Here is a 26,028-nt window from a genome sequence, read left to right on the forward strand (position 1 = left end):
GAACGCATCTTTCTCAATTGTGCATTTGTGAATGGGTGTTTGATTTTCTGTGTGGCCATTGGAATATGGTGAGCAAGCATTTTTTGAACGGCTTTGCTAAAATTACAGTTTTCTTCTTACAGTGTCAACAATTTCATCGTCGTCATCGTCTTCATTGGCATCATCATCGCATACAATTCTAACATCATCGAATATGACTGTTGCCACAAATAATAGTCAATCGTATCAATTATTATTTGCTACCGTACCAAAGACAACACATCCGCGCATCAAATATTCGGGTCTTAAAAAAACCGATGACATGGCACCGTTAATTGTTGAAGCCGTATTACCGGCTAATGCATCAGCAAATACGGCCAACATTTTGGATATATCAGGCATAACACCAATTATGACAGCACCATTGCAACAGCTATCAACCATAACAATTCCATCGCAGAAAAATTCACAAATCATCAATATTAGAAGTAACGATCTGAGTCCGGCCATTAAGTATGCAGACATCGATGACATTGAATTGCCAGACGGCACAAAAATTGGACTAACGGAAAGTGAAATAAAACGTTTACAACAGCATCCAGACCAGGATTCGATCAACGATTCATCTGTGTACACATCAAATTTGGCAGAGAAGTACTCGATTTTAGCGGCAACCGCATTGAAAAATTTTGACATTTCATTGAACGATAGTGCCGGGCTTAATCAAAGCAACGGCACAATTATTTCAAATAATGGTTCGATCAATGAAGTGCGTTCAATCATGGTTGCTGGCTCAAACAATGATTCGACCGATAACGATGGTTCTGAAGAATTGTTTGCATGTCGCCATTGTGGCAAAAAGTATCGTTGGAAATCAACGTTACGACGCCATGAAAATGATGAATGTGGCGACAAAGAGCCATCACATCAATGCCCATATTGTCCATATAAAGCCAAACAGCGCGGCAATCTTGGTGTACATGTACGTAAACATCACGCAAACATGCCACAATTGGAAAGCCGACGCAAACGAAAGACTTAAACACACACACTCTATTCGATTATCGATAGAGAGAGAGATTGATCAGTCATGACTCAACAATTGAATACAATAAACTCCATTCTTTTTTCTTGTTAATTTTAAAGAAAACAAATCGAATTTCCGATAGATAGTTGTTTAGGAGATTTCGCCATTACGATGATGATACACATCATTTTTTATATTAAGAATCACAAAAAAGAAAACATTCGCAAATTGTTTTTTCGAGCAGCACAAAGAAAAACGATTTTCTTTTTTTTAAAAAAAAGAAATATTCTTATTTATTGTAAGTAAACAAATGAGCCAAAGTAATATGCAACTGGTGAATATACAATTCGTATTGACATTTGCCGGTCAACGTTGCATTGAAATAAGTTATATATTCGACGTTTGATTTAAAATAAATCAAATCGATACAAAGAAAATGAAAAAAAAGAGTCAATAAATGAAAGTTGAAACAAAAAAAAATCGAAAATTAAGAAAAAAACAAATGTTAAGGCAAAAACAATATGAAAACAAAAAGTCTGTATATAAATTGCAACCAAATTTTGAAAAATGCTAGAGTTTATGAATTGAGATAGTAGGAGAACAACAAAAAAAGCGATATATAGATATATATATTTTTCGAGTCAAACAAATTTTATTTTCTAATTCACGAAGGGGATACCGAAACACAAAGATGGATTCTTTTTTGTTTCATTTTTGTGAAACGTACGCGCATACATGAATCGGACACATGCGGCTCACGTATCTAAAATGACAAACGGTTTAACAATGTTTCAACGTTGTGTGTCATTGTAAATATGTGACATTTTGAAAGTCCATGTGCGCCAAAACAAAATTTTTCATATCTATGTCGGTTTAGTGCTTCGAAAAGATTGATCTAGTTTAAGTTAGTGTTAACTGATTTTTATACGGAACTTACGCCATTTCTTTTTCTTCCTTTTTAATCGGGAAAAATCAAAACAAAAAGAGATGACGACGACGACGAAGTGAAAACGTTTCTTCCTTTTTATTCTATCTCTCTCTCTCTCTCTCTTTCAATAAGATCTCGTGCACAATAGCGCCAAACACCAATCAATTCAATCGTGCACATTTCAATCGGTTTGTGTGCACGTGTGATCACATGATTGAATTGTGGTGAATTATTTTTTTTTTCTGGTTCAAACGATTGAAAAGGAGATTTTTGCAAACAAAAATGCATTCATTTGCCAGTGGTGGTGGTTTTTACTATCTATCTCATTTGCTATTGAATGTCTACCAACACACATTTTGCGATCTCTGTTGGAAATCAAACAAGTGGTTATCACATCCCAAAGATTTTATAAATTTGTCGAATTTGTTTTTAAGTGCGAATGGCTACGGCCAAACACACATACACACCCAAAACACGGTGGTCTACACACAATTACATAGATGTAGAACCCTAGTATGTATATCTTTTATTCATCTTATTATTATGATTCGTTTTATATGGAGGGAATTAAGCGTTCAATCGCTCATTGCATTTAAATGATCTTATGTTTATCGAAGACTTTTATCTCTCAGTCTATTTTAAACGACATCAATTTAGCCATAAAAACTGTTAAAGGATTACACGCGAATAGGCAATTCCTTATACCATCCCAATATACAATCACGATGCCATTCAAGAACACTTTTTTTGTTTAATCTTCTATTTTATTGAATTATAGTTAGTTGATATGAATGGGTGATATTGTTTTTTTTTTTGGTCATTTGTGTATGATACTTGCACAATTTTTTTCAACAATTTGATTTTAAGTGACAAACATCTGCACTGAATCGATATACGTTGAAACCGAAATACAATTTAAAAACAAATGCAATAAATCAAATATGTATCGTCCCCAAAAAAAAAAACATGATAAATGAGCCGTTCTATGCCATTTCCTCGTACATTCTTTTTCTACTGAAAGATGAACGACACGGATCCTTTTAATTTCAATTGATGATATTATTTATCCAAAAATAAAAAATAGCGGCGAGGCACACGTTACATTATAAAACTTATTTTTATGCGTAAATCAAGCATTTCCTTTAAATTTAATTCGATATAATTATGTATTATGCGTGCTTTACTAAGAATTTTGATTTCGTTTTTTCTTTCTACAATCTAATTTCATTTCAAATTGAAAAATGAACATTTTCGTGCTTCGATCGAGAAACATTTGGTCAAAAAGTGAATATCAATCGACAAATTTCGAATCGATTTCTTGATAGTTCACGAAAGCCACAAATTCTTCTGTGAATTGCCAATAATTTAGCAGCAGCTCATGATAATTCGTACGATTTCAACCAAAAAGAAGATGAGACAACATTAATTTAAGATTTAATTATATTCTTATTACTCTATTACTTTTAGACTCTATTATTATATTATGTACCAAGTGACAAATCTTCTCTCTTTTTTTCACAGAGAAAAATGACTATTTTTTTCCATTCTGGCCATAAACCGTTCGCATATAATTTTCCACTAGTAAAATCAATGTCAAGACATAAAAGTCATTCGGAGCATATTTACATGCAATAACAGTCGGCAATGTACTAGGCTTCTCACAGTTTTTCCAATCTCATGCAACAAATACGCATTTTATTCTTCTAGTCAAAACCAAATAGGCAAGCCACACAAATCGTCACAACGTTTTTTTTTAAATATTTCTTTAAAACTCATTTATTTCATACGTTCAATTCATCCGCACTTTTAATCAACCAGTCACAAATCATATTGGGCCATATCGCCGAGAAGCCAATACGCCGAATGTGTATACGCATGACTCCTCTCATTGTATATTCACTTCATCATGCTCAAGCTTAAATGAACACATTATCATAGGCAATACAATATACTAACGGCGCAACTTACCATTTATTTTTCATTCACAAGAGAAAAATTCCTCCAAAAATTATAGATGTTGAGCTTGAAATTGTTGATCATATTAAAGACTATAGCATTTAAAAATTCACCAAATATCGAATAAAAAAACAAAACAAGAAAAGATAGCGTTTAAAGATACATTTGGAGAATGAAATGAAACATGTTTACTATAGATAAATGGAAAGTTTATTCACAATATTACGTACTCTGGCAAATGGCAGGGAAAATATTCTTGAAATACTTATCTGAGGTGGATTGCCGTCTTGTAAATTCAATTTGTGACAACAATTTTTCGTTTGTCATGTATCATTTTGATGTTGTTCGAATATCGTGATCGATTCCACAACAAATACCATGAGATTGGAGCTCAAAAGTATTTTCTTGCCATCATGGCCAGGGCATCGACTCTATAAAAAAAAATGATAAATCTTGTTCTATATTTTAAAAAAACTAATCATTTTTTCCAAAACATTCAACAATTAGTAGCCAAACACTAATTTTTAACAAAAAAAAATAACCGAAAATCATTGGAAAACAATCAATTTAATCTCAATCGTGCAATTTTTGTTCGCGATGGGATAAACAAAACAACAAAAAGCAAATATTATGTATATCATTAATGTACGTCATTATGTTTGGATCATTTGCAAAATGGAAAGGATCATAGTTTACATATTTATATTTTATACATATATATATATTTCGGGTGAATACAATAATTTCGGTCTAATAACTTCATGTACTCATATATTTTGTGTCACTAAAAACAAAAACATTTCTAATTTACGCTCATTTTATATACACTATATATATTTTTTTTAAAGAAACGACATGAAAGCCATTTAAATTTTGAATTAGTTAAGTCTTTCAAACAAGTAAACAAAAACAAATTGACGGATACACATTGATTTGATGAACACATAAAAAAAAACATAATATTTTTTCAAGAAAAATGGATTTTTTTTAGATTTACTAAATCGATCTATATAAGCAGAAAATGAAGAAATCGAGAAATAAATATTTTACAAGTAAAAAAAAGAAACAAAATTGGAACGGTTCAAACGGTGTTTGTAATTATATGTTGTAGATTTTTTGTACATATATCTTTTTGGTGGTTTCAGCTAATGCTAACATTTTATTTCTTTTTTTTTTTTTTTGGTTTTCAAAAAATAAGTCAAATGTTAATCACACAATTTTTTTCTCTTTTTTTTCTTCTCTCGTTTCATTTTAGGTGAACACTTTGCATTTGGAATGTCGGAAATTTATCCATGCCGAAAATGTAATCGTGTTTATGCAAGAAAATATACACGATCACGACATGAACGTCTTGAATGCGGCATCGATGCCCAATTCGAATGTCAATTTTGTAATTTTCGTGCCAAACATAAACACAATCTTAAGTCACACATTTCAAAGGCACACCATTGAAACCATTTTTATTTGTTTGCTCTTGAAAAATGTAAGACAATTTTCAATTCCAATGCGGTTCTTTGAATCATTTACTTAAAATGATCTCCATTCTAATCGATGCTTTTTTTTCTCTCTCTTTTTTATTTCAGCACCAAGCGAAGTGAGATAGGTGCCTTAAACAACCAAAAAATACGGTGGTTTTTAATTGAATTTTCGCATTTTTGTAAGTTGTCATCGCCAAGATTTTTTTTTTTTTCATACTAAAAACCATATACTGTAACTAGCCGAAATATAGAATTGTTTACAGTCCAAAAATAAAGAACTAAAAACTACTTGAAAACAATGCATATTTTTGAGAAGGATAATTAAATTATGGGAAATAAATGATAGTTTAGTGTTTCTAATTCGTAAATAGTTTTAACATTTAGTTTTAAATCAAGTACCAAATTCGAAATTGTAACAATAATCTCATTTTGTTTGCGAATTGTTTGTGTGTTTTCTTTTCGATTTTAGATTGGTGGTATGGAATGGATCCGGAAAAAACTTTAACATTGATCGCAAAACGGTTTCGATGTGAATGTGGCACGTCATATACGCATAACAGTAGCTTACGCTTCCATAAGCGATGGGAATGTGGAAAAATGCCATCGTTCGAGTGTCCAATCTGTAAATATATGTTCAAACGAAAAAGCAACATGAACAAACACATTCAAATCGTACATGGACGAAAATGATTTCGGAAATCAGCATTCAGCGCATCGCTTTTAATTAAGGGTACTAATCTTAATTAATTTTTTTTTTATTGAACAATAAAATCGAATTTTTTTTCAAATTTAATAAATGATAATTTAATTTATTTGTATCCTTTTGATGCAAATTCAAAGTAGACTTAAAAAAAACAGCATTTTATCATTTCAAATTCTAATACTATTCTTTCCTTTCTTCTCTCTTCTTTGCACGCAACATTTTTTTAGACTCGATCATATCGGAGGTGCTATAAGTTTCAACTACAATTCATCCAACACATAACCAACTATCGATTATAATACAATTACGATGAAATGTTGAATTAGGTTTATTGTGCTTAATACACATCAATGCAAACTCAAAATCACCGCTCAAAGGGAATATATACATTTTCCCGTTTCAAAATTATTTTTAATGTGAATACACACTGTGCCAGACGCAGACATTGACTGCGTTCATTTGATGTCCATTAAACACGATAAGCGTCAATCATATTTTTTGCTTCGAACGTTATTTAAACAAACAAAAATAGAATTATCAATCAAACAATTATTCACTTTTAAAACTAGTTAAAAATATCATTTAATAGATTTTGAATGAAACGCTATCGTTTTAGATTGCGTCTATTTATTTTTAAATTGTAAGGCTGGCTAATTACCGCTACATTCGAATGGATAAAAAATAAAGAAAGAAATATATTTATTTTAGTGTTTATTCGCGCTTTAAAAGAAAAGAAATCATCAAATATGCCATAACTATTTATACTAATTGATTATTTTCATTTCTGGTTTTTGTCTATTTCAGATTCGGAAATTGTGTATGTGTTCGATGACAGTGAGAATAAAGGGAGCGATTTGGATATCGATGATAGTGACAGTATGCTCGATGAGTACAGTTATCATATGACAATGCCGGCGATTTTAACGCCAACAATTCTTGACAACGATGGACGTTTCATATGTGATTGTGGCAAATCGTATAAGGAAGAACGATATTTGCGATACCATCGAAAATGGGAATGTGGCAAATTACCAACATTCCAGTGTCCCCACTGTGAATATCGTGCGAAACGTAAAAATAGCGTAAAACAACATATTGATCGACGACATTCAGACACATCGGGCAGAGTTAATCATGTTTTGTATGATATAAAGTGAAACATATTCTTCTTCTTCAAACGTTATTTGGACATTTTTCCATGTTTTTTTACATGTTAAAATTCCGATCTAGCAATTGAAGAAGAAGAGTTTTATATTTTAATAGTACTCATTGACACTCTCGGCTAGAAACGTACATGAGATCACATTTGATAAGGATCCTTCAATGGTTAAGGTGCACAGAAGCACCTGAAAAGGATCGGAAAAATATTCGGTACCACCATGACTTCCTTAACACCTTTACCGTTGAGGGGACTCAAAATTATATACAAGGTTAAGGTTGACAATAATTTTTTCAATTGACATGATTGTATCGAACAAATCAAAACACTTTTTAGGAACCAAATAAAAAACGTTGTTTTAAATGTATTGTGATGTTTTGGAATAAATTTTGTTAAAATTTCAGGAAAGTAAAAAGAAGAAGCGGCTTGGAAACAGTGATGGTTCAAACATCTGATAAAATTCATTTTTTTCTAATCGATTTTTTTGTTTTTTAGGTAGACGATGATGATGACGAATGATGCCAATGGTGACGAATCAGGAACATTTTGCAATTGAAGAAAATTGTACATGGATATAAGCATCGATAAGTAAGCTTCCTGTGCGTGTGCGAAATAGCAAAATCAATAAGTCGAAAAGACGATTGCTAACTATGCTGTTATAATACACTAGTACTGCGCTAATTGTCAGCATCTCCTCCCAAAAAAAAAAAAAAAAACACACAATTTCAATGCCAGCGTTTTTCTTCTCGCTAATTATTTATTCCTCTTTGTTTTTTTCTTATTATTTTTCGATTGTGATTTTTTTCCAAATAAAACAAAATTTAACCATTTTTGTTTCCTTATTGACCAGTTTAAAACATAAATAAATGTTGTTTGTCCGTTTTATTTTCCTTTTCTGTTTTGTAGTTTTGTATATTTGCTTATAATTATTTTATATTTTTTATATATATAACCTATATGTACAGCCGGGTTGTACTGTCTATCTCCTTAATTCATAAATATGTTTATATTTTCCAATCGTGTGTCTCGTATATATGATTTGATAATTGAACAAATCCCTTTATTTAACATATAGCTACCGTAAACTTAAAAACAAAGTAATCGCTAACCAAATTTGTAATTAATTCATAATTCGGTTGAGTTCGTTGTTCGAAATTTACCCGAAATAGTGTCATTTTCATTTGCAAAAACACACAAATACACCATCATACCATAAGCTCATTCGACATTCATTCGAACGTTGTATAAAAAAAAAATCAAATCTATTGCATATTTGTTAATTTGTTTATGCAAACCTCGTGCCCGTGCATTCATTTCATAGCGTCTCAATGTTTAACATGTTAATTTAATCTTAAATTGAATCTATCTTTTAATATAATCAGCACATTTTCAACTATGGCAATTAAAATTATATATTTTTTGCGTTTTTTTTTTTCGTTATTATTTTTCCCTTTATTCATTGTATGCAAGTTCAATGTAATTGGATCATTTATACCTAGACTTTATTTTAATTCGTTTCTTATTTTTGGTTTTTTCTCTTTGTTTTTTCCATTTTTTTTTGTTTCTTTTTATGTTTTCACACACCCTCTACCCAATTTGCGTGTTATTTATGTGCGTCTCTTCTACATAAACCAAACCAAAACAAAAAATCGAAAACCCATTCAATTAAGCAGCAACAGAGAGTATGGGCATAACACAAATAGCTGGAATGTCATGGGCACAGTGGAATGCAAATTTGGTGATGCCATTGGTGACAATGCAAGAAGGTCAACAACCGTTAGTATTCCCATCGGGTGATCGAAGTAGTTCGCCCGATTCCAATGAAAATGATCCAAACGAAGATGATTCATCCGAAATGCCAACGACACCAGCCCAAACTGTCGCTCAACAGCAAAAAGGACAACAATCACAACAAACCAATAAAGATACCAGCATCGATGGTGACAAATCAAGCGATGGTGAATCGAAAAATGGACAAGGTTTTTCATGCCCCGAATGTGGGCGATTCTATAAGCTTAAATCATCGTTGCGTAACCATCAAAAATGGGAATGTGGCAAAGAGCCACAATTCTCATGCCCATTTTGTGTATATAAAGCAAAGCAAAAGATGCACATTAATCGACATTTGGAACGTATGCACAAAGAAAAAATCAAATTAGAAATGAGCAATGGCATTCAAGTAGTCAATATTAAAGACGATGCACAAAATTTAAACTCAACTGTTTAAAGATACATGAACATAGACAGACGAAAGTAAAAACAAAAGCAAAATGGGAAAGAATTTCTTATTTTTTTTAAAATGATAATGCCAAAACACAAATGATATATCATTCCACCCACAAATATACACACACACTCACAATTTAATGATATTTTTTCCTTTGTCGCGATCGCGCGCATTTTGTGAAACATATTCACATTTTTCACGCAATTAAAGTCATACCGATATATTAGATTCGATTGTGAGGTGAGAAATAATGAAAAACAAAAGTTTAATTGAAGTTGAATTTTAAAACCGAAAGACAAATAAGTTCTTTGCATTTATAAAACGCATCATGAATTCCCAATAAGTTGAAAGAAACGACTTCTCGGCTCGCTTGATTGTGAGCGGGAACTGGTTTCTTTCTTTCGATTGTTTTGTTTTGAGAAGATGTTTTTATTCTCGAATTCAATGGGACCAAAAACGACGAGATAAAACAAATACAAAACAATTATTAAAGACCCATTGTTTCCTCTTCAATACGTGTAAATAAGCAATTTTCATATTTGATGCACATATTTTTTTTTCTATATATTTACAATTTATGGAACACAAAAAAAGACACCAATAATAATCAAAGCAATCGATGTTTTATGAAGTCGATATAAATTTCTTAGCGTTTATATTTTTTTCATAGGTATTTGATAATTATTTTTCAATTGTTTTTTAGTAATTAATGTGAAATGAAAATGAATCGAAAACGCCATATCGAAAAGAAACACATACATACACCGATAAAAACACACAAAACAATAATATTGTACCAATTTAAAAATCCAAATGAATTTTATCGAAATTTTTGCTCCACCATTTTCGTTGTTGAATTGTTCAATTATTAGACAATAGCTGGTTATTGATTAAGCCACCATTTTCACTAGCAAGTTTTTTACAGTATTCTACATAGAGTCAGTGTCATATTGAAATGAATTATATACAGCTCAGCTTGATAGAATAGCCTACCGAATTTTTTTTTTTCTTATTTGAACGAACAGTCAAAGTGATTCAGAGAGAACGAAGAAATTCCATATTGAAAATGAAACGAACGGGAAACAAATGTGTTTGCCATTCATTTGAATTATATTTTTCGTTCATTCTCAATAAGAGAGATGATAATTTATTTCCTTAAGAGACCAAAATTTACCTCATTACTACATTTATAATTATTCTTACGATATTTTTCAAGCTTGATGGTTCAATGTCATCAAATCGTCGCTTGATTGAAACAAATGAAATATTTAAAAAAAAATCGCGACTCGATGCGTCAAATACAGGAGTCACATTTTCAATTTTTTTTTTTAAGTGTTGGATCATTTGATTTTCTCTATTGAAAAATATTATATGCATGGTGGCATAACATTTTTTTCTATTTTCGAGAGATGTCAAAACCATATGTGTAGAACAAGATGATGAAAAGTTTCCCAACAAATTATATAAATCGCCACCACATAAATCGAGACGCATCAAAAGGAATGATCCTTGTTGGAGAAATCGATATTAATATTATTACATTCTTTTAATATATATGTATATGTATTTTAATCTAAAACAAAATATAATCTATTGCATTCCCAATTGATTAAATAACTCGCGCTCACACATGAAAGTAAAACAGACAGATTTTGCATATAAAAAATTTCGCTGAGAGAAGAAAAAAAATATTCAGATTCGGTAGAAAATGTGCCTTTGAAAAGTATGTTCACTTTTCGATAGAAAACGGAATGAAAGTAGAGTAAAAACCATATAAAGAGTGTGTTTCAAAATCAATTAATTGAAGCATTCGATTCACCAAGAAGCGATATAAACAAAGTCAATGATCGTGCAGGCGCGCAAGAATATTAATACAAAAGACACCCACACACACAGATACATGAATGAAACCACATACATTCCAGTTAACCATATGAAATATGAGTTTTCACAAAAGATTTGTTTTTTGTTTGTTATATATGTGTATATGTAGAAGAGAAGAGAGAGAAAGAGTACAGAAAAACAAATGAGACGCAACTCTCATTTGGGCCGAACAAAATCGATCACGATTCGTTTTGCCTATTTTCTATAAATGTTTATTGTTAAAAATGAAAATTTTTTGAATCGTTTTCAATCAAAGAAAAAAAAATAATAAGAAAAACCATATAATCAGAGAATACTCAATGAATTAATAAAAAAAAAAAAACAATTTATATGCAAACCGCGATGAATACATTGTAAACAATTGACATTTAAAGGACATTTGAATTTACGGTATATTAATTACAAAAAACAAGATATTTTTTGAAAGGCCACGCCTCATTCCAGCCGATGAAATACCATTTTATTTTCTCTAATTTTTTTTTGAAACAGCTGCGCTAACGCAAAATAAACAAAAGTTATTTAATACCGAGATATACGTTCCATTCATACAGGATTTGAATCAAATGTCCATTTAGAGAAGAAAATTCAATCGTTTTTGTTTTTGTAATTGATCGCTCATAGTGATATATCTCTTGAGAAAAGAAGAGAAAAAGAGTAAATCGTATTCATTCATTCCAATTTACTGACACAGTAATTGTATTATTATAAACGCAGAAAAAAAAACGAAAGGATTATGTTAAAATGTACAATGTATCGCGAAAGTCAGTCTCACTCAAACATTTCAAGTCGATTTGTATTGTTTTCTTTTTTCCTTCTATTTTTTTATTTCTTTCAATTTATTATTGATTTATGTTTAAACACGTACATTTTTTTTGCTCTATGTACTACTTTGTAATTACAATTGTGCATTCGCATTTCCATTAATTTCATCTCCTGTTTTCTATTTTATAGATTAACAGCCATAATCCCAAGAAAACAAAACAAAAATCGTTTATTTTTTTAGGAGGTGGAAAATGATGAATGTTGCACAAACAAATGTTTATTAGTTTGCAAAAAAAAATTGAAGAAAAAAAAAACTTTTACAAAAAAAATTATTATAAAATTATAAAGAGATATTCCATTAGTTATGTAAGCTATAGAATGATGAACAATTATGAACAGCACACGTTTTTATCAACAAATCTTTAGATCAGTAACTGAAACGAGCGATTTAACCATGAAAAGGATGCATTTTTTTTATTCAGAATGTTGATCATATCATAGGTTTCGGTAAAAAAAAGTCGCAAACGAAAAAAAAAATCAATAATTTACAATGAGCTTTGCGCTAACACTTTGTGGTGCACGATGCATTCCACATGCATGATACAGTATAAGCCAATGATAATGGGTGCTCTTCACCATCATTCCATTTATATAAAAAAAAACCGAACAATAGAGACGAATAATATTGAAACAAATCCAACCCATATATTCTCAAGAAGAAAATGATGTAATTGATTTAAACCAAGAGAAAAACACCGATCACTGATCACATCTCGTTTTGGTATACAGGATTCATTTAAATCGCGTTTAAATAAAAGTATATACATATTTATATATTCAGTTTAGTGTTTTGCTCCGTATCATACGGCAATTGAATAAAGACATTTAATTATAATAAAGCGTTTCTTTTATCATTTTATCTTCAAGAGACAGGCCTAAACGAACGATCGGGATGTAGTCATGGTTTTAAAATTCTCTTACTAATTTATTTCTTTTCTTTTCTTTTTTAGGCCGAAGACGAGACGAGCAAAAGCTTTGTAATTGAGAGATTTCAAAGTGACAGATGTGCTTTTCCGGCCCAGAGTTAAATAACAAAATAACAAAAATTCCAAAATAAAGAACAAACAAAAAAATGAAATAAAAAAACATTCTATATCATGCGATCAACCATTTGTCTTAATTCAATTTTTGAGATTTCATTTTTTTTTATTGAATATGCTTTTTTAATCGAATTTTTTCTTTTTTTTTATTTCAACAGAAATGAGTTTCTAGCAAAAAAAAATTTTATATGTTCTGTTCGTTTATGAATATATCCATACACAATCACCATACGAAGTTTGAAGCCTTTAACTAATTAGCTTAATTGCTAAAAATCTAGAAAGTTTTTTTTTGTGTTCATTTTTCTATAAAATAAATATTTGTGTGTATTTTTGTCGCCTGTGAATATTATTGTGTATTGCATTTGAATTTCGAGTTTTTTTTCATCAGTTTTTTTTGTTTGTACTGTTTGTTGATTGATATGATAAATATGCTTTTTCTCATCTGAGTTTCATACACACTATTGGAAACGTTCTTGCGATACACGTGTGATGTTTTTCGATCGAGAACAGTGTCAAGAAAAGTGTTTTGTCACTTGCTTTAAACTCGTTGAGTTCGAAGTAAATGATTGAATATTATCGATCGTTGATCGTTTGCTTGCACTGTGATCACGTGAAATGCGCGCGTGTACATTGTCAAAACGTTTTTATACAAATCAATCGTGTGTCGAATCCAGATGAAATTAACTAACTAATTAATTTATGCTAACCGAATAATTTCTTCTCTTTTTCTCTCTTTTCCATTTCGATGCATAATTTTCATTTGCTCAATGTGTGTGTGCTTATACGCGCTCATAACGACGCATATCAAACCAAAAAAATAATAATAATAATCAAAATCAAATTAAATGTGTTCAAATAACAACCACAACTAAAACCAATCAAACGCATCAAATGTTCAATTTATCAAAATCTAACACAATCAAATAAACCAAAATCTAACACACGGAAATACAATCTAACCCTCAAACAAATGTTGATCGGAACCGAAAAATGCCAATTTAAAAAAAATCGTTCAAAACCAAAAGTTGAGCATTTTAGCGGATTGAAACTAATCAAAATCGAACGAAGTCCATCACCAATCATAATATTACCATCGTTGTCATCTGTTCAAAATGCCAACAAGCAACCGGGCAATCGATTGAAAGTATCGCGTCAAGGTGTGCAGTCATGGCAATTGAATAATTCACATGTAAATAGACGGTCGGTGCAACAGCAAAAAATGCTGACCGCACTCAAAACGGCCGGTGCACGTCGTGGCCAATTTGCATTGTTTGCCAGTACAATCGGTTCACATCGCAATAAAACCGTCAAATCAGCGAGCAAATCAGCGGTCATCTCACCAATGACATCACGAAGTAGCGCCAGCGCTAATTCCAACACAAACAGCACACAAAATGGAAACGAAACGCCAACAAGGTACGTCAATTTATATGAAACACAAAAACACTATTGCACTATTGATAAGTTATACCAAAACCGTTTTGAATTTAGATCAATTTTCATTAAGGTTTCATAAGAATTTTTTTAATCCTTTCTTTTTTGTTTTCCGTTCTATTTTTCTCTCCCTTTGCGGCACAACAGGACAAATACAAGTGGTTCAAGCGGTTCAAGCGGAAATAATTCAGCCAATTCACCAACCCAATCGAAAGCATTGAAACGTGATGTTAAACGAGAATCACTCGCCTCATCAACAGACATGCTATTCAATGCGGAAGATGAGAAACCATGGTCATGTAAAGTGTGCAAGCGTCAATATAAATGGAAAAACAGTTTGAATTGTCACATTAAAAATGAATGTGGAAAACCGCCAAAATTCTTTTGCGAACGAATGTGTGGCTACAAAACCAACATTCACAGCAACATGAAGCGTCACATGAACTCAAATTGCAAACCGAGATTTTTACAGTAGAACACATGAAAAAATCCATCGAAATTAAAGGCAAACCATTCGAACGAAAAACAAAATCTGACATTTAAACTAAACATATATCTATTTTTTTTCGCCCATAAATTGCAATTTTTGTTCTAAATGTTGCGCATCATGATTGAATGTTAATCTCAATATATTTCGGGTATTTTATTTTGTGTCATTCAGTCAATTGTTGAAAAGGAAAAACTCTAAAAAACAAAAAAAAAAGTCGCAAAACAAATGATTTTTTCTTCTTTTTGTCATTGTTTTTCATTCCATTTTTTATTCACCACAAATTTTCGTTTAATTGCGAGAGTTGCACACATTCCAGTATTGAAAGTAAAAACAAATTAAAATTAGAAAAATGTGAAATAGCGATATTTGCATTTGGTGAATATAGCAATAAATTCAATGGGCTAAAAGAAAATGGCCAAAAACAATACATGACACTATTACACTATGCCCACCAATTGCAAACTGACAACCACAAATAAAAAGAAGCAAAGAAAAGAGATTTCGTAAACGGAAACATTCCATAGCAATTTTGAAATTACACTGAATTTATTTATATCTCGCGTAAACAAAACAAAAACAAACAAAAAACGGCAATCTAATTTTTAAGGATAAAAACTTTTGCAACAATTTTAAATTTTGATTTTCTTCTGATTCTGATAGTCATTTCAGTCAGCGAGAGAATGAATTTCAAGAATTTTGCTATTTCGTGCGTGCAAAGCGTGTAATTGCGTGTGGTTTAATTTATTAGTATTTATTTCTCACAATTTATTTGTAATTAACTTATTTTTCTCCATTTAGGTTAAATTCTACTCATTATTTATTAGAAAAATGAACAACAACAAAAAAAAAATCATTAACAAAATTCAACCATCTCTAACACATTTAACGTTATACAGTTTCTTTTGTAATGTTTAAGACGTAGAAGTATAGAAGATTTACCCTTTTTGAAACTAAAATGAGGATAACAAAAACACATACATACTACTAAAAAAAATGTAACCAAGAAAAAAAAATTCTAAGCCCAATTCTATTTTTCTAATTAGTTAATTCCTCCCCTTCGAATGATAAACTGAGTTTGAGAAAATGAAATGTGCATCATTTTCTGAATGTCGCCGATTATAGCTCATCAATGGTCACAATTTATACGCAAAACAACAGACCCAAACATAAAACACTCACAAACAGAATAGCATCGATTCCAATTTTCAAAACAAATATGACTTAGGAGAGAGATCTTTAAAGAGTTTATGTTTCTCAAATAGACACACACACACACATACACATATTTTCATGTATATAAATTGTAAAAGTCAATGAACAAAAAAAAACACTCACACACACAAATAGTTAGTTTACAAAATAGAGCCAAATACAATCGCAAATTGCTAATCTAATTGAAGTTCCCCTACAACTCTGTTCACAATTTATTATATATATAATAATATATATTAGTTAGAGAGATGATCACAGAATACAAATGCATAGAAACTCTATTCTTTGACGTTAATATGATGGCAGTCTTTGGAAAAAAAATGAACAAAAAGTTGACTGCGAAAATGTCAACCCCATGATGAAATCTGTCGATTTCTCGATCCAAGTTGAACCATCTTGGAATCTGTTCAATTTTGATCGAACATTTGAAACGATCATATTTTTTGTTCAATCGCATCAATACCAGATGGAAATAAATATAATATTTAATGATTGCCATTGCACCGTTTCATTTCATCTGCTCAAATTTCAATTGGTGGATACTCTCAAATTGTACCAAATAAACAAATAGCTAGTTTATATGCGATAAAACTGTGAAAATATGGCAAATAAACTCCGACACCATTATGACATTACTTGTGCATTTAATTTAGAGTATAATTTTCGAAACGCAACCAAAAATGTGTAACATGACATTTATATAGGACAACCAAAAGAAAAAAACCAATGGATTTAGAATTTTCTTTTTAATTTATTTGAAACTCTAGAGTATTACTAATGATGTAGATTAGCGTGTGAAATGAGAGACATTTTAACGATAAATTAAGAAACACTAAATCATTAGCTGCTTTTGTTTTGTAAAAGTATTTGCATAAAAAAAAGAATGCAACAAATTTCGATCTCTATTAATCTGGAGATGTGGCGCAAGAGGCAAGCGTAATTGAATCTATGATTTCAGTTCAGACCAGAGCGGCAATGTTACTTACTAACTCACACCAAATCAAAAAATTCATTTTGATTATTTTGCGAGAGTTTGCATTCTGGTTGCATCAGGCGCAATGCCATTTCACTTAGTCAAAAAAAAAGAACAAAACGGTTTTCATGAATAATTTTTTAAGGTTTAACATTTTGGTGGAAATCCAATTGATTGAATTGAAAATGAAAGAAAATACTAACAATGTAATCAATGCAGCAAACAAAAACAAACAAACAAACAAATTCACATTCAAACAACATCAACAACAAAAATTAGTCATAGGAAACTATTTATTCGACACTTAAATTATACTAATTACTACTAACTTATTTATTTGAAACTAATTGATTTAGAGTTTTAAGAATTTTAGTCAAAACAAAACAAGACAAATGATAATGATGATGAATACACTAAAGAAGTCATACACACACACACACTTTGCAAGAATTGAATTTAAAAAAAAGAAGAGAAAAGTGTAGCAAGGATGCTTAACAGAAGGCAACAGCAAAAAGTATTTAATTAAAGACACTTACACATACACATTCACACTCACACAAACACACCAAACATAAAACACATACAAAGTCTTAGAAAGCGTATAACTAATTCTAATGAATGTAAAAAAATTATATTGAAAAAGGAAAAATAAAATTAATAAACAGAATAAAAAAAAAAACCAAAATAAAACCAAAACAAAAACGACACATTGCGTTCATCGAGCTAGTTGGAAGCGTTATTCTTCTTCGTGAATGGTGATTAAACATTTTCATATGCAATTTTCACTGAAATATTCTTTTTTCTCATTTTAGGAAGAGGTTCCATATGCCAGCGATGCGATGATTTAGCGACATGACATGACAATGCAAATGTGATGCATCTTGGAGATAGATGATTCGGTGATTGAAATTTTCGTTGAGTTTTCTCCCACCCTTATTCCCAATTTGTGGATGAAGTTGAACACCTTCTTTCTTCTTTTTTTTCGTTGTTGTTGTTGTTCTTGTTGAAATTTGTTGTAGATTTTAGCGAAAAATAAAAAGCAAAACCAATGCGATTTTTTTACGAAAGTGACCAAATGATTTTCAATACTATTTTTTCGTCTGAAATGTGGATTTTTTGTGTTTTGAGCTGCGTATTGTTTCGATCGATGTTCGTTTCGGGTGGTGGTTCAACACATATTCATATCGTAATTGTTTTCTTTTTTTTTTCAAATATCTGTGTTCATTGCATTTTAAGCTGTAATCCAAAATGATGAATTCGGTCAAAAGCTCTGAATCCAAACGTGTGCGCGTCTTCCGTAATATCGAAATCAAAAATTTGTCAAAACATAGAAAAATTCAGTATTCAATTGGAAAATAGTATTCTTTTTGAAAAATCAAAAATGAAAAGTGATTACAGTTTAAGAAATATGATTTTTTTTTGACACACATCGAATTTCGATAATCAAAAGCGCGAATATCAAAAAGAAAAATGCCGAAAAGAACAACTGTCGTTTTCAAAAAGTGAAAAAAAAATATAAAAACCAAACTATTTGGAGTAACATTTAATCGTAAACATTCATAATTATTTCATGTGGATCAAGTTTTGAGTGTTTTCTTGTTTCACTACCTGTTTCTGTTTCCTCTGTTTCATTTATATTTTACTATTCGTTTTTTATCTGTTTTCATTAATTTTGTATCTTTAATTTGGCAAATAATATTAATAATAATAATTCATTCCATTCAAACACACATACACACACAATCTCTCATACGCATACAAATCTCTCTATCTATTTAGCGAATAATATGTGAACAATGTGGAGAGATTGGCCGAAGAAAAGGCGATTGTGTAATGACACACACATCATCATGCACTTCTGCCAATCTCAACCAGTTTTTATTTGTGTTTAAATTTGTATCGACCATTTGTCAGCCGGCAAACCGAACAATAGAAATGTTTTCTCTTTTTTTTTTCTCGTTAAATTAGCAAATTTCATCCACCAAATAAACAAATCAATTACAAAATTGTCACTTAAAATACCAAAAACAAACAAAATATTCACTAGTCATCATCAATCAATTAACGTTCACCCTTAAACTGCGCCCAAGCAATTCACTAATCGCAAACCATTTCAATTCGAATTTAATGTTATAGTTTTTCCTCTTATTTTGTGCAATTGATTTTAAGTTTTTGTTATTACGTTTCAAAAAACAAACAAGCAAAAACAAATCATCAAATGTGAAAAAAGAAATACCAAACAAAGTTAATTCCATCGATTTATCGGCCGGGAAGGCAAACCAAAACAAAAATGAATCAAATTCGAAATGTGTGAATGTCAACCAACTGGTTTAACAGAAACTACATGATTGACCTCCACACACGCATACATATATTCATTTACAAAATGCGTCTCGAACTTACAAATCAATAATTCGATTTACATATTATTTTTCTTTCATTTTTTTTTTCTTTAAATTGTTTTTTTTTGTTTAAATTCTTTTTCTGTTTAATTTAATGCTCTTCTGTTCGATCCAAATAAATATCGTATTATATGTCCATTATATTTCAGCATGCGATTTGCGCACGAAATCGAATACATCATGTCATTCGACGCCGCAACATTCATCGTCGGACAGTGAACAGCCATGTGATCTACGTTTATTTACACCAACTACGTGCCTACGTGAATTGGCTGTAAGAGATTGCTACGTGCACATTCTAGTCAGAGAAAAATCAAATGAAAATGACCCAAAACATAGTACTCTCGTCGATTGATTTATCGACGGCTTGATCTCGATATCAGTGTACATTCCAAGTGCCATAGTATATCGATATCGTGGCGTCGGAATTCGATTGAAAGCATTTTTTTTTTGGTGTCAAATTTCATGTGATTTTAATTCGCGAAGCCATTTAAATTGATTGCATTTTGAATAAACTGACTATGGTCTTTTACAGTTGCCGTCAAGTGTATTGCCAGTGTCACCGAATGCAGCGGTTGTTACGCCATCAGCAACTGCACTTACCGACTCTTTAAGTAAATAATGCAATTTCAGTGCAGTAAAGTTTGGATTTCGTTTTTCTTCTCTTTTATTACATTTTGGCTTTCACTTTTTTTTTGATTCGAAAACAATAAGTTCGTCCGAAATCGATGCGAACAAAAATTTTAATCGGTTAAAATGAAAAAGACATTTGAAAGAAAATTCAAACTCTGCTGAAGCACATGAATGTTTGACTATATTAATATGTGTGTGCTGAATGCCGATTGATTGGCAAATGAAAAGAAAAAAATACGTCAAAATTTTTTAATAATTCCAAAGACCGGCATTTGGCTGTATAAAAAAAACCCGAATGAATGAGAGAGAGAGAGAGCGAAACGAGAGATATTGTGCGTGTGAAGAGAATGATTTGTAAATAATTCGAAAATCGAAACATTTTTCAGGCCTTGTGGCGGCAGCAGCAGCAGCTGCTTCGTCATCTTTATCGGTGGACCGTTCATCATCACCCCGAAAAATTCATTACGGTCGTGTGCCAATCTTTCGATCGGATGAAGCAAGTACCGCACCAATTATGGGTGGTGCATATACATGCGAACGATGTGGCAATTCATATGCCCGGCCACACAGTTTGAATCGTCATAAACGCTTTGAATGTGGTGTCGAACCAAAATTCGAGTGTCCAATATGTCGTAAAAAGTCAAAACACAAGCATAATCTAGTGTTACACATGCGAACACATCAACCGCGATGATGATGAAACATTGCTGTGTGTCATGATCTCCCCGGGTGCATTAAAAATGTGCTCGGGTGACCGTTTTTCAGGTGGTATTTTAAACAAACAACAAAAATGAAACAAACACAACAAAAACATGAAAACACTTCGGATCGACAAGCGATAAACGAAACACATGGAAACATTTTTAAAAAAACACATACAATAAAAAAAACGATAGTAGAAACCAAACGAATGCAATAGATACTATAAACAAAATTTAACAAACAAAAATACTAATTCATTTCCGACCATATATTCATATATAATATGATATTCGTGACATCAATTTGCGATAAGTTTTAGATAACATTTGAAAAGAATCTTCAATTCAATGTGATTTTAACGGTTTCGAAAACAGAATTTAAAATAAAAAGAATTGTACGGCAACTAATGTTTTGGGTAGGATGATGAAAAACATGAATTGATACAGCTTTGTTTATGCAACTAAATGGTAACAAATACTTATAAATGCAACATTACTTCGAAAAAGATTTGGATAAAATCCATTTTTCGAAGTGAATCGAAAGGCGGAATAAAACAAAAACAAGGGAAAGAAAATGTTGAAGTCATTTGAAATGATAACATTTTCATAAAACATGGTTCTAGTCTATTGAATTTTTGGCAATTCAGTGGGTCACAGAAACCAAAACGACAATCGATTTAAATCGTTGTGAAAAAACCCCGTAGAATTTTAGTAATCCATTTTTTTTAATTATATAATTAAACGCATCTTTTTTTTTGTTCTCTTCGTAAATATTAGGGATTTCAAATGAAAACAGAAAGGAATTTGTATATGATACAATTTTAATTTGAAGCAACAACAAAAAAATACACGTTGCATATATATTTACCACATATATTTTTATTGTTATTTAAAATCCCATATTTACACCATCGAAATGGAAAAAGAAATAAAAAAAAATTATATATATATATATTTTAACAGAAATAACGTGAACGTATTTAAAACAGAAAAACTATCTAAAAATCTAGTTATGTGCAAAAAAAAACATATTTTAATTTTCTTTTTCTCCATAATTTCTTTTCATTCTTTTTTGTTTGAAAACTGTGTTAAGTTTGGCATTTGGTTTGAATAGTGCAGAAGGTGTTGACAAAAACACCACAGGAAAAGTGTTAGCGAAAAGTGATTCGAGTGAAACACACATTGACTTGAACACACATTTTTGCATGAAATGAAGTATTTTAAGCTGGAGAAGAGAGAATCAGAACATATAATGATAGGATAATGTGAAACCATGAATCGAATTTAGACAAAACAAGTGGGCAAAATATCGACACAATGTCAACAATTATATTATTGATAGAATAATTTAAAATAGGAAGTGCAACGGAACGAGTCTCACATACATCGTGCAATCAAATCCAATCAATTTTCTATTTTTAAATTAAATCAAATACCCCCCCAATTTCCCAATTACAAAGAATATACACACTAGATAGATAAATAATTATGCCAAATGAAGTGAGAGTTGAAATTGAATATGTGCGGCATTTTAAAATAGTCAATTAAACGATAATGAAATCGAAAATGTGAAGAAGGTTCTAGTTAAACAAAACAAAAAGAAAGAGAGAGAGAGAGGAAAACCAACAACCAATCTAAATCAGAGCTCTGTCGATAGTTTGCACCGGTTTAAAAGGAATGTGATATGTATACATTTTTTTGTGGAAACAGTTGCCATTCATTTATTTTCACTATAATTATTGCTTCAGTTAAAACGATTTATTTTTCTAGGTATGTAGGTAGCTTTATATTTGCATTAGATTAGGTTAGGTGGACAAAAGAAATCATTGTGAAATTCGAGCTTTATGAAAGATTAGGAAGGAAAAAAGTGTGGCCGTGATTTGACGGCATTCTGGTTGAAGTGCACGATTTATATATGTTATAAAACACTTCGTTTTTTTTCTCTTTAATTTCTTTTTTGTTTTTTTTTTTGTTAAACTAATTTCTTTTTTGTTTGTTTTATGACCATTTTTTTCGCTGAATTATTTGAAATCACCAAAAACTAACTTAACTATTTACTTATTTCGGAACATTTGTTTTTAGAAAAATCAACTCGTGATTGATTTGAAGATCACTTAAAACTAATTTTATTTCTTCTTCTTTTTCTTTTTGTTAAGTTTGTATTAGTGAAACAAGTCAAGAATCTTCCACACACGTTTGTTTCGATAGAGTCATTTATTTTCATCCAAAAAAAGAAGAAAAATTCGTAGTTGTTATGCGTTTGTATTTTGTTTTGGTTCACACCAAATCAAAAGTAGACCAAATTACAAGTTGCTTGTGCGTATATCGTTGAAACAAAAAAAACCAATGTTTTGAAACAAACATCGCGCATCAGCAAATGATGAAAAAGGATAAAAAAGCATTTAAAATTTAGTTATTTTCATTCGAATTTGACCAAATCACATACACACATGCGCAACCACATATTACATACATTTAATCGAGTAAACGAAACGAATTTCAGCATGTTTTTACTGTTAGTAGACATCATTTTTAATAGGTTTAGTTTCCGTTTTGCCGCTTATACTTATCATTACAGGAAAATACATGAAAAATCAACATAAGTTTTAACCGAAAACAAAAAAAAATTATTGAATTGCTCATTTGGGCGCATTCAATAAAAGCAGCAAAAAAAAAAACGAAATAATTTAACGTTAATGAGCGATAACACTTAAGAAATGAAAACAGAGCTGTGACACAATATGCAAAAAAAAAACGTTGAGTATAAGTAAAACAAAAAAAGGAAAAACGATTTATTTATACATATATACACACCACACAAACACAAAGAAAATCAAATAAAAACACAATCTCTAGTTTTCTTGATTTTAAAACGATAAAAAATGCAAATTTCAGGTATTAGCTAGAAAATGAAAAAAAGTACGAAATTGAGAGGGAAATTGATAAAAGAAAAAAAAATCTGCGGTGGACAGAAGGCCACCAGGTGTGATCAGATCAGATGGTTCAAGTGATTTCAGACAAACAATAGTATTATCTACATATTTTCTTTAACAAAAAAAAAAATTATACGGTACATGCGGAATTGTAAGAAGCGTGTGCGATTTATTCTCGTTTTTTTTTTAAATTAAAATAAACGGCACAAAGTCTCCTGTGTGACAGTTGGCATGCTGGAGCCAGTCAAATCACACATTTATTTCACATTTGAAACAATTCCAGTACGCGTGCGCGCGTGATTATGCCATAACGGAATGTTTCTTTCCATTCCAAACGAAGGATTCGCAAATAACAAAAACAAAAGAAAATTGTTATTTCCACAACAAAACAAAAACACGTAACGCTTGTCGATAGATCTATGTATGTACTGTAGATTAAAACAATTTGGTTTTAAGATATTTTTTCTTCAAATGTTATTCTTTGTTTCGGCTGCTGCCACGACGAAAGAAAGAAAAAAAAATTCAAAGCGAATAAAAAAAAATCGTGTAATTTCATTTTTACGATAAATAATATATTAACATGATGATACAATAAATGTGATTCTTTGTGATTGCCTAGATAATAGATATAATTACAAGTACACACACACACACACACATACACACATATAATAACAAAAAAGGGGGGAGAGATAGTAGGAAAAAGGAAAGCGAAAACGTGCAAATGTTTGCACAGTGAGGGGACAGTTAGAAAGAATGCGATGTAAAGATAAAGAGAATTTGCAATAATTACAAAGAAAAACTATTTTGAGTGTTTATACTCGCACAGAAATTTGATGTGTATTATAAAATTAAAATCGTAGTACGAATTTGTACGATCAACCACCAAATAGAAAAGAAACAAGCAGCATCATTTCGACCAACCGACCGAACTGTGACTTGGTTGGATTTCGCGCAGCTGATTATTTACAATATGTTATATGCATTTCGTTTTTCCTTTAATTCTTTTTTTATTTCGTAAAAAAGGAACACATTCACTGATGAATAAAAGAAAATTTTACTTTTTACTTACTATTCACACTATATCGAATAATGGCATAGAAATATCCAAACGGAAAAAAAAGAAACGATTTTATTTTGTCAACAAAACAAAAATATTTTTCCTTTGTTTTTCGTTCTTTTTTTCTCGGAGATCATCAGTTTAAAAAAAAAACACATTAAAAAAATTAGAAGAAAGCCTAAACTCTAATATAATATGCAATTAATTTGATTAATATATACATTTATTACAATTTATTAAAAACATACTGTTGATAATTAAACTTGGAGGAAGCAAAAATAAATGGAACCCAGAAAAAAAACAAGCAATTTGTTTTGTTGTGCATTTCATTCATTTATCCTTTTATTTTCTGTATTATTTTCACAATTTTATTTTTATTTGTTCTTTTTTTTCTAAATTACAGTGAGACACTACACCATTCGTGATTGATTGAAAATTCCAGTATTTTTTCTAGACACTTTTTTCAATATTCATAATTACTATTGTCAACTGATAAATATACTTTTCTTTTCTGTATTTTCTTTTTCTCATTTATTTTATCTAGATTACTATCAAAACTTGATGGACTGTCGGTTTTATTGCAGCACTTGTGGTCGAAATTATGTGCGAAAAAAGCATGTGTTGCGACACATTCGATATGAATGTGTTAATGTGCCGCCACGATTCTATTGTGCCAATTGTACGAAATTCTATCGACAAAGTAATGCCCTTTTGCATCATGTACGCCAGAAACACGGACCACTGGCAAAGGATACACACAATGCCGATGGTTATACACAACGCAATTTTAAAGTTGCTGATGATGGTCGCATCATTTTTAGCTGCTTTTAAGTGGGATAATTCAGTGTTGCACACAAAATCGTGATATTTAAATTCAATTATTTTCAATGAAATAGTGATCTAAAAAAATATATATGATAAATAAAATCATTGAATAAGAAATGTACCGTGTTTCTCTTGTTGGGATCCATCGTTTGAATTTCTAAC

General features: G+C 30.8%; 1 protein-coding gene across 9 annotated transcripts in view; it reads left to right on the plus strand.

Moving 5' to 3' along the window:
* Window positions 1–26,028, plus strand: part of LOC116345011 (longitudinals lacking protein, isoforms A/B/D/L-like) — an 85,969-nt gene that overhangs the window by 50,847 nt on the left and 9,094 nt on the right. For 3 of the 9 annotated variants that reach the window (XM_031773984.1, XM_031773985.1, XM_031773986.1), the window contains exon 8: window positions 123–2,899. The exons of 2 other annotated variants lie outside the window; for them this stretch is intronic. In XM_031773984.1, the coding sequence (XP_031629844.1) occupies window positions 123–1,021 (899 nt within the window). In that variant the 3' untranslated portion in view covers window positions 1,022–2,899. Of the gene's footprint in view, window positions 1–122; window positions 2,900–5,145; window positions 5,165–8,903; window positions 12,766–14,228; window positions 14,620–14,784; window positions 16,464–19,863; window positions 19,989–20,249; window positions 20,329–20,733; window positions 21,796–26,028 lie in introns of those variants that run through there. 4 more of the 9 variants (XM_031773996.1, XM_031773990.1, XM_031773989.1 and 1 more) reach the window with 4 other exon arrangements.

This window comes from Contarinia nasturtii, unplaced genomic scaffold, assembly GCF_009176525.2.
Source record: "Contarinia nasturtii isolate CC-2019 unplaced genomic scaffold, AAFC_CNas_1.1 Cnas_scaffold_1240, whole genome shotgun sequence".
Taxonomy (NCBI): Eukaryota; Metazoa; Arthropoda; class Insecta; order Diptera; family Cecidomyiidae; genus Contarinia; species Contarinia nasturtii.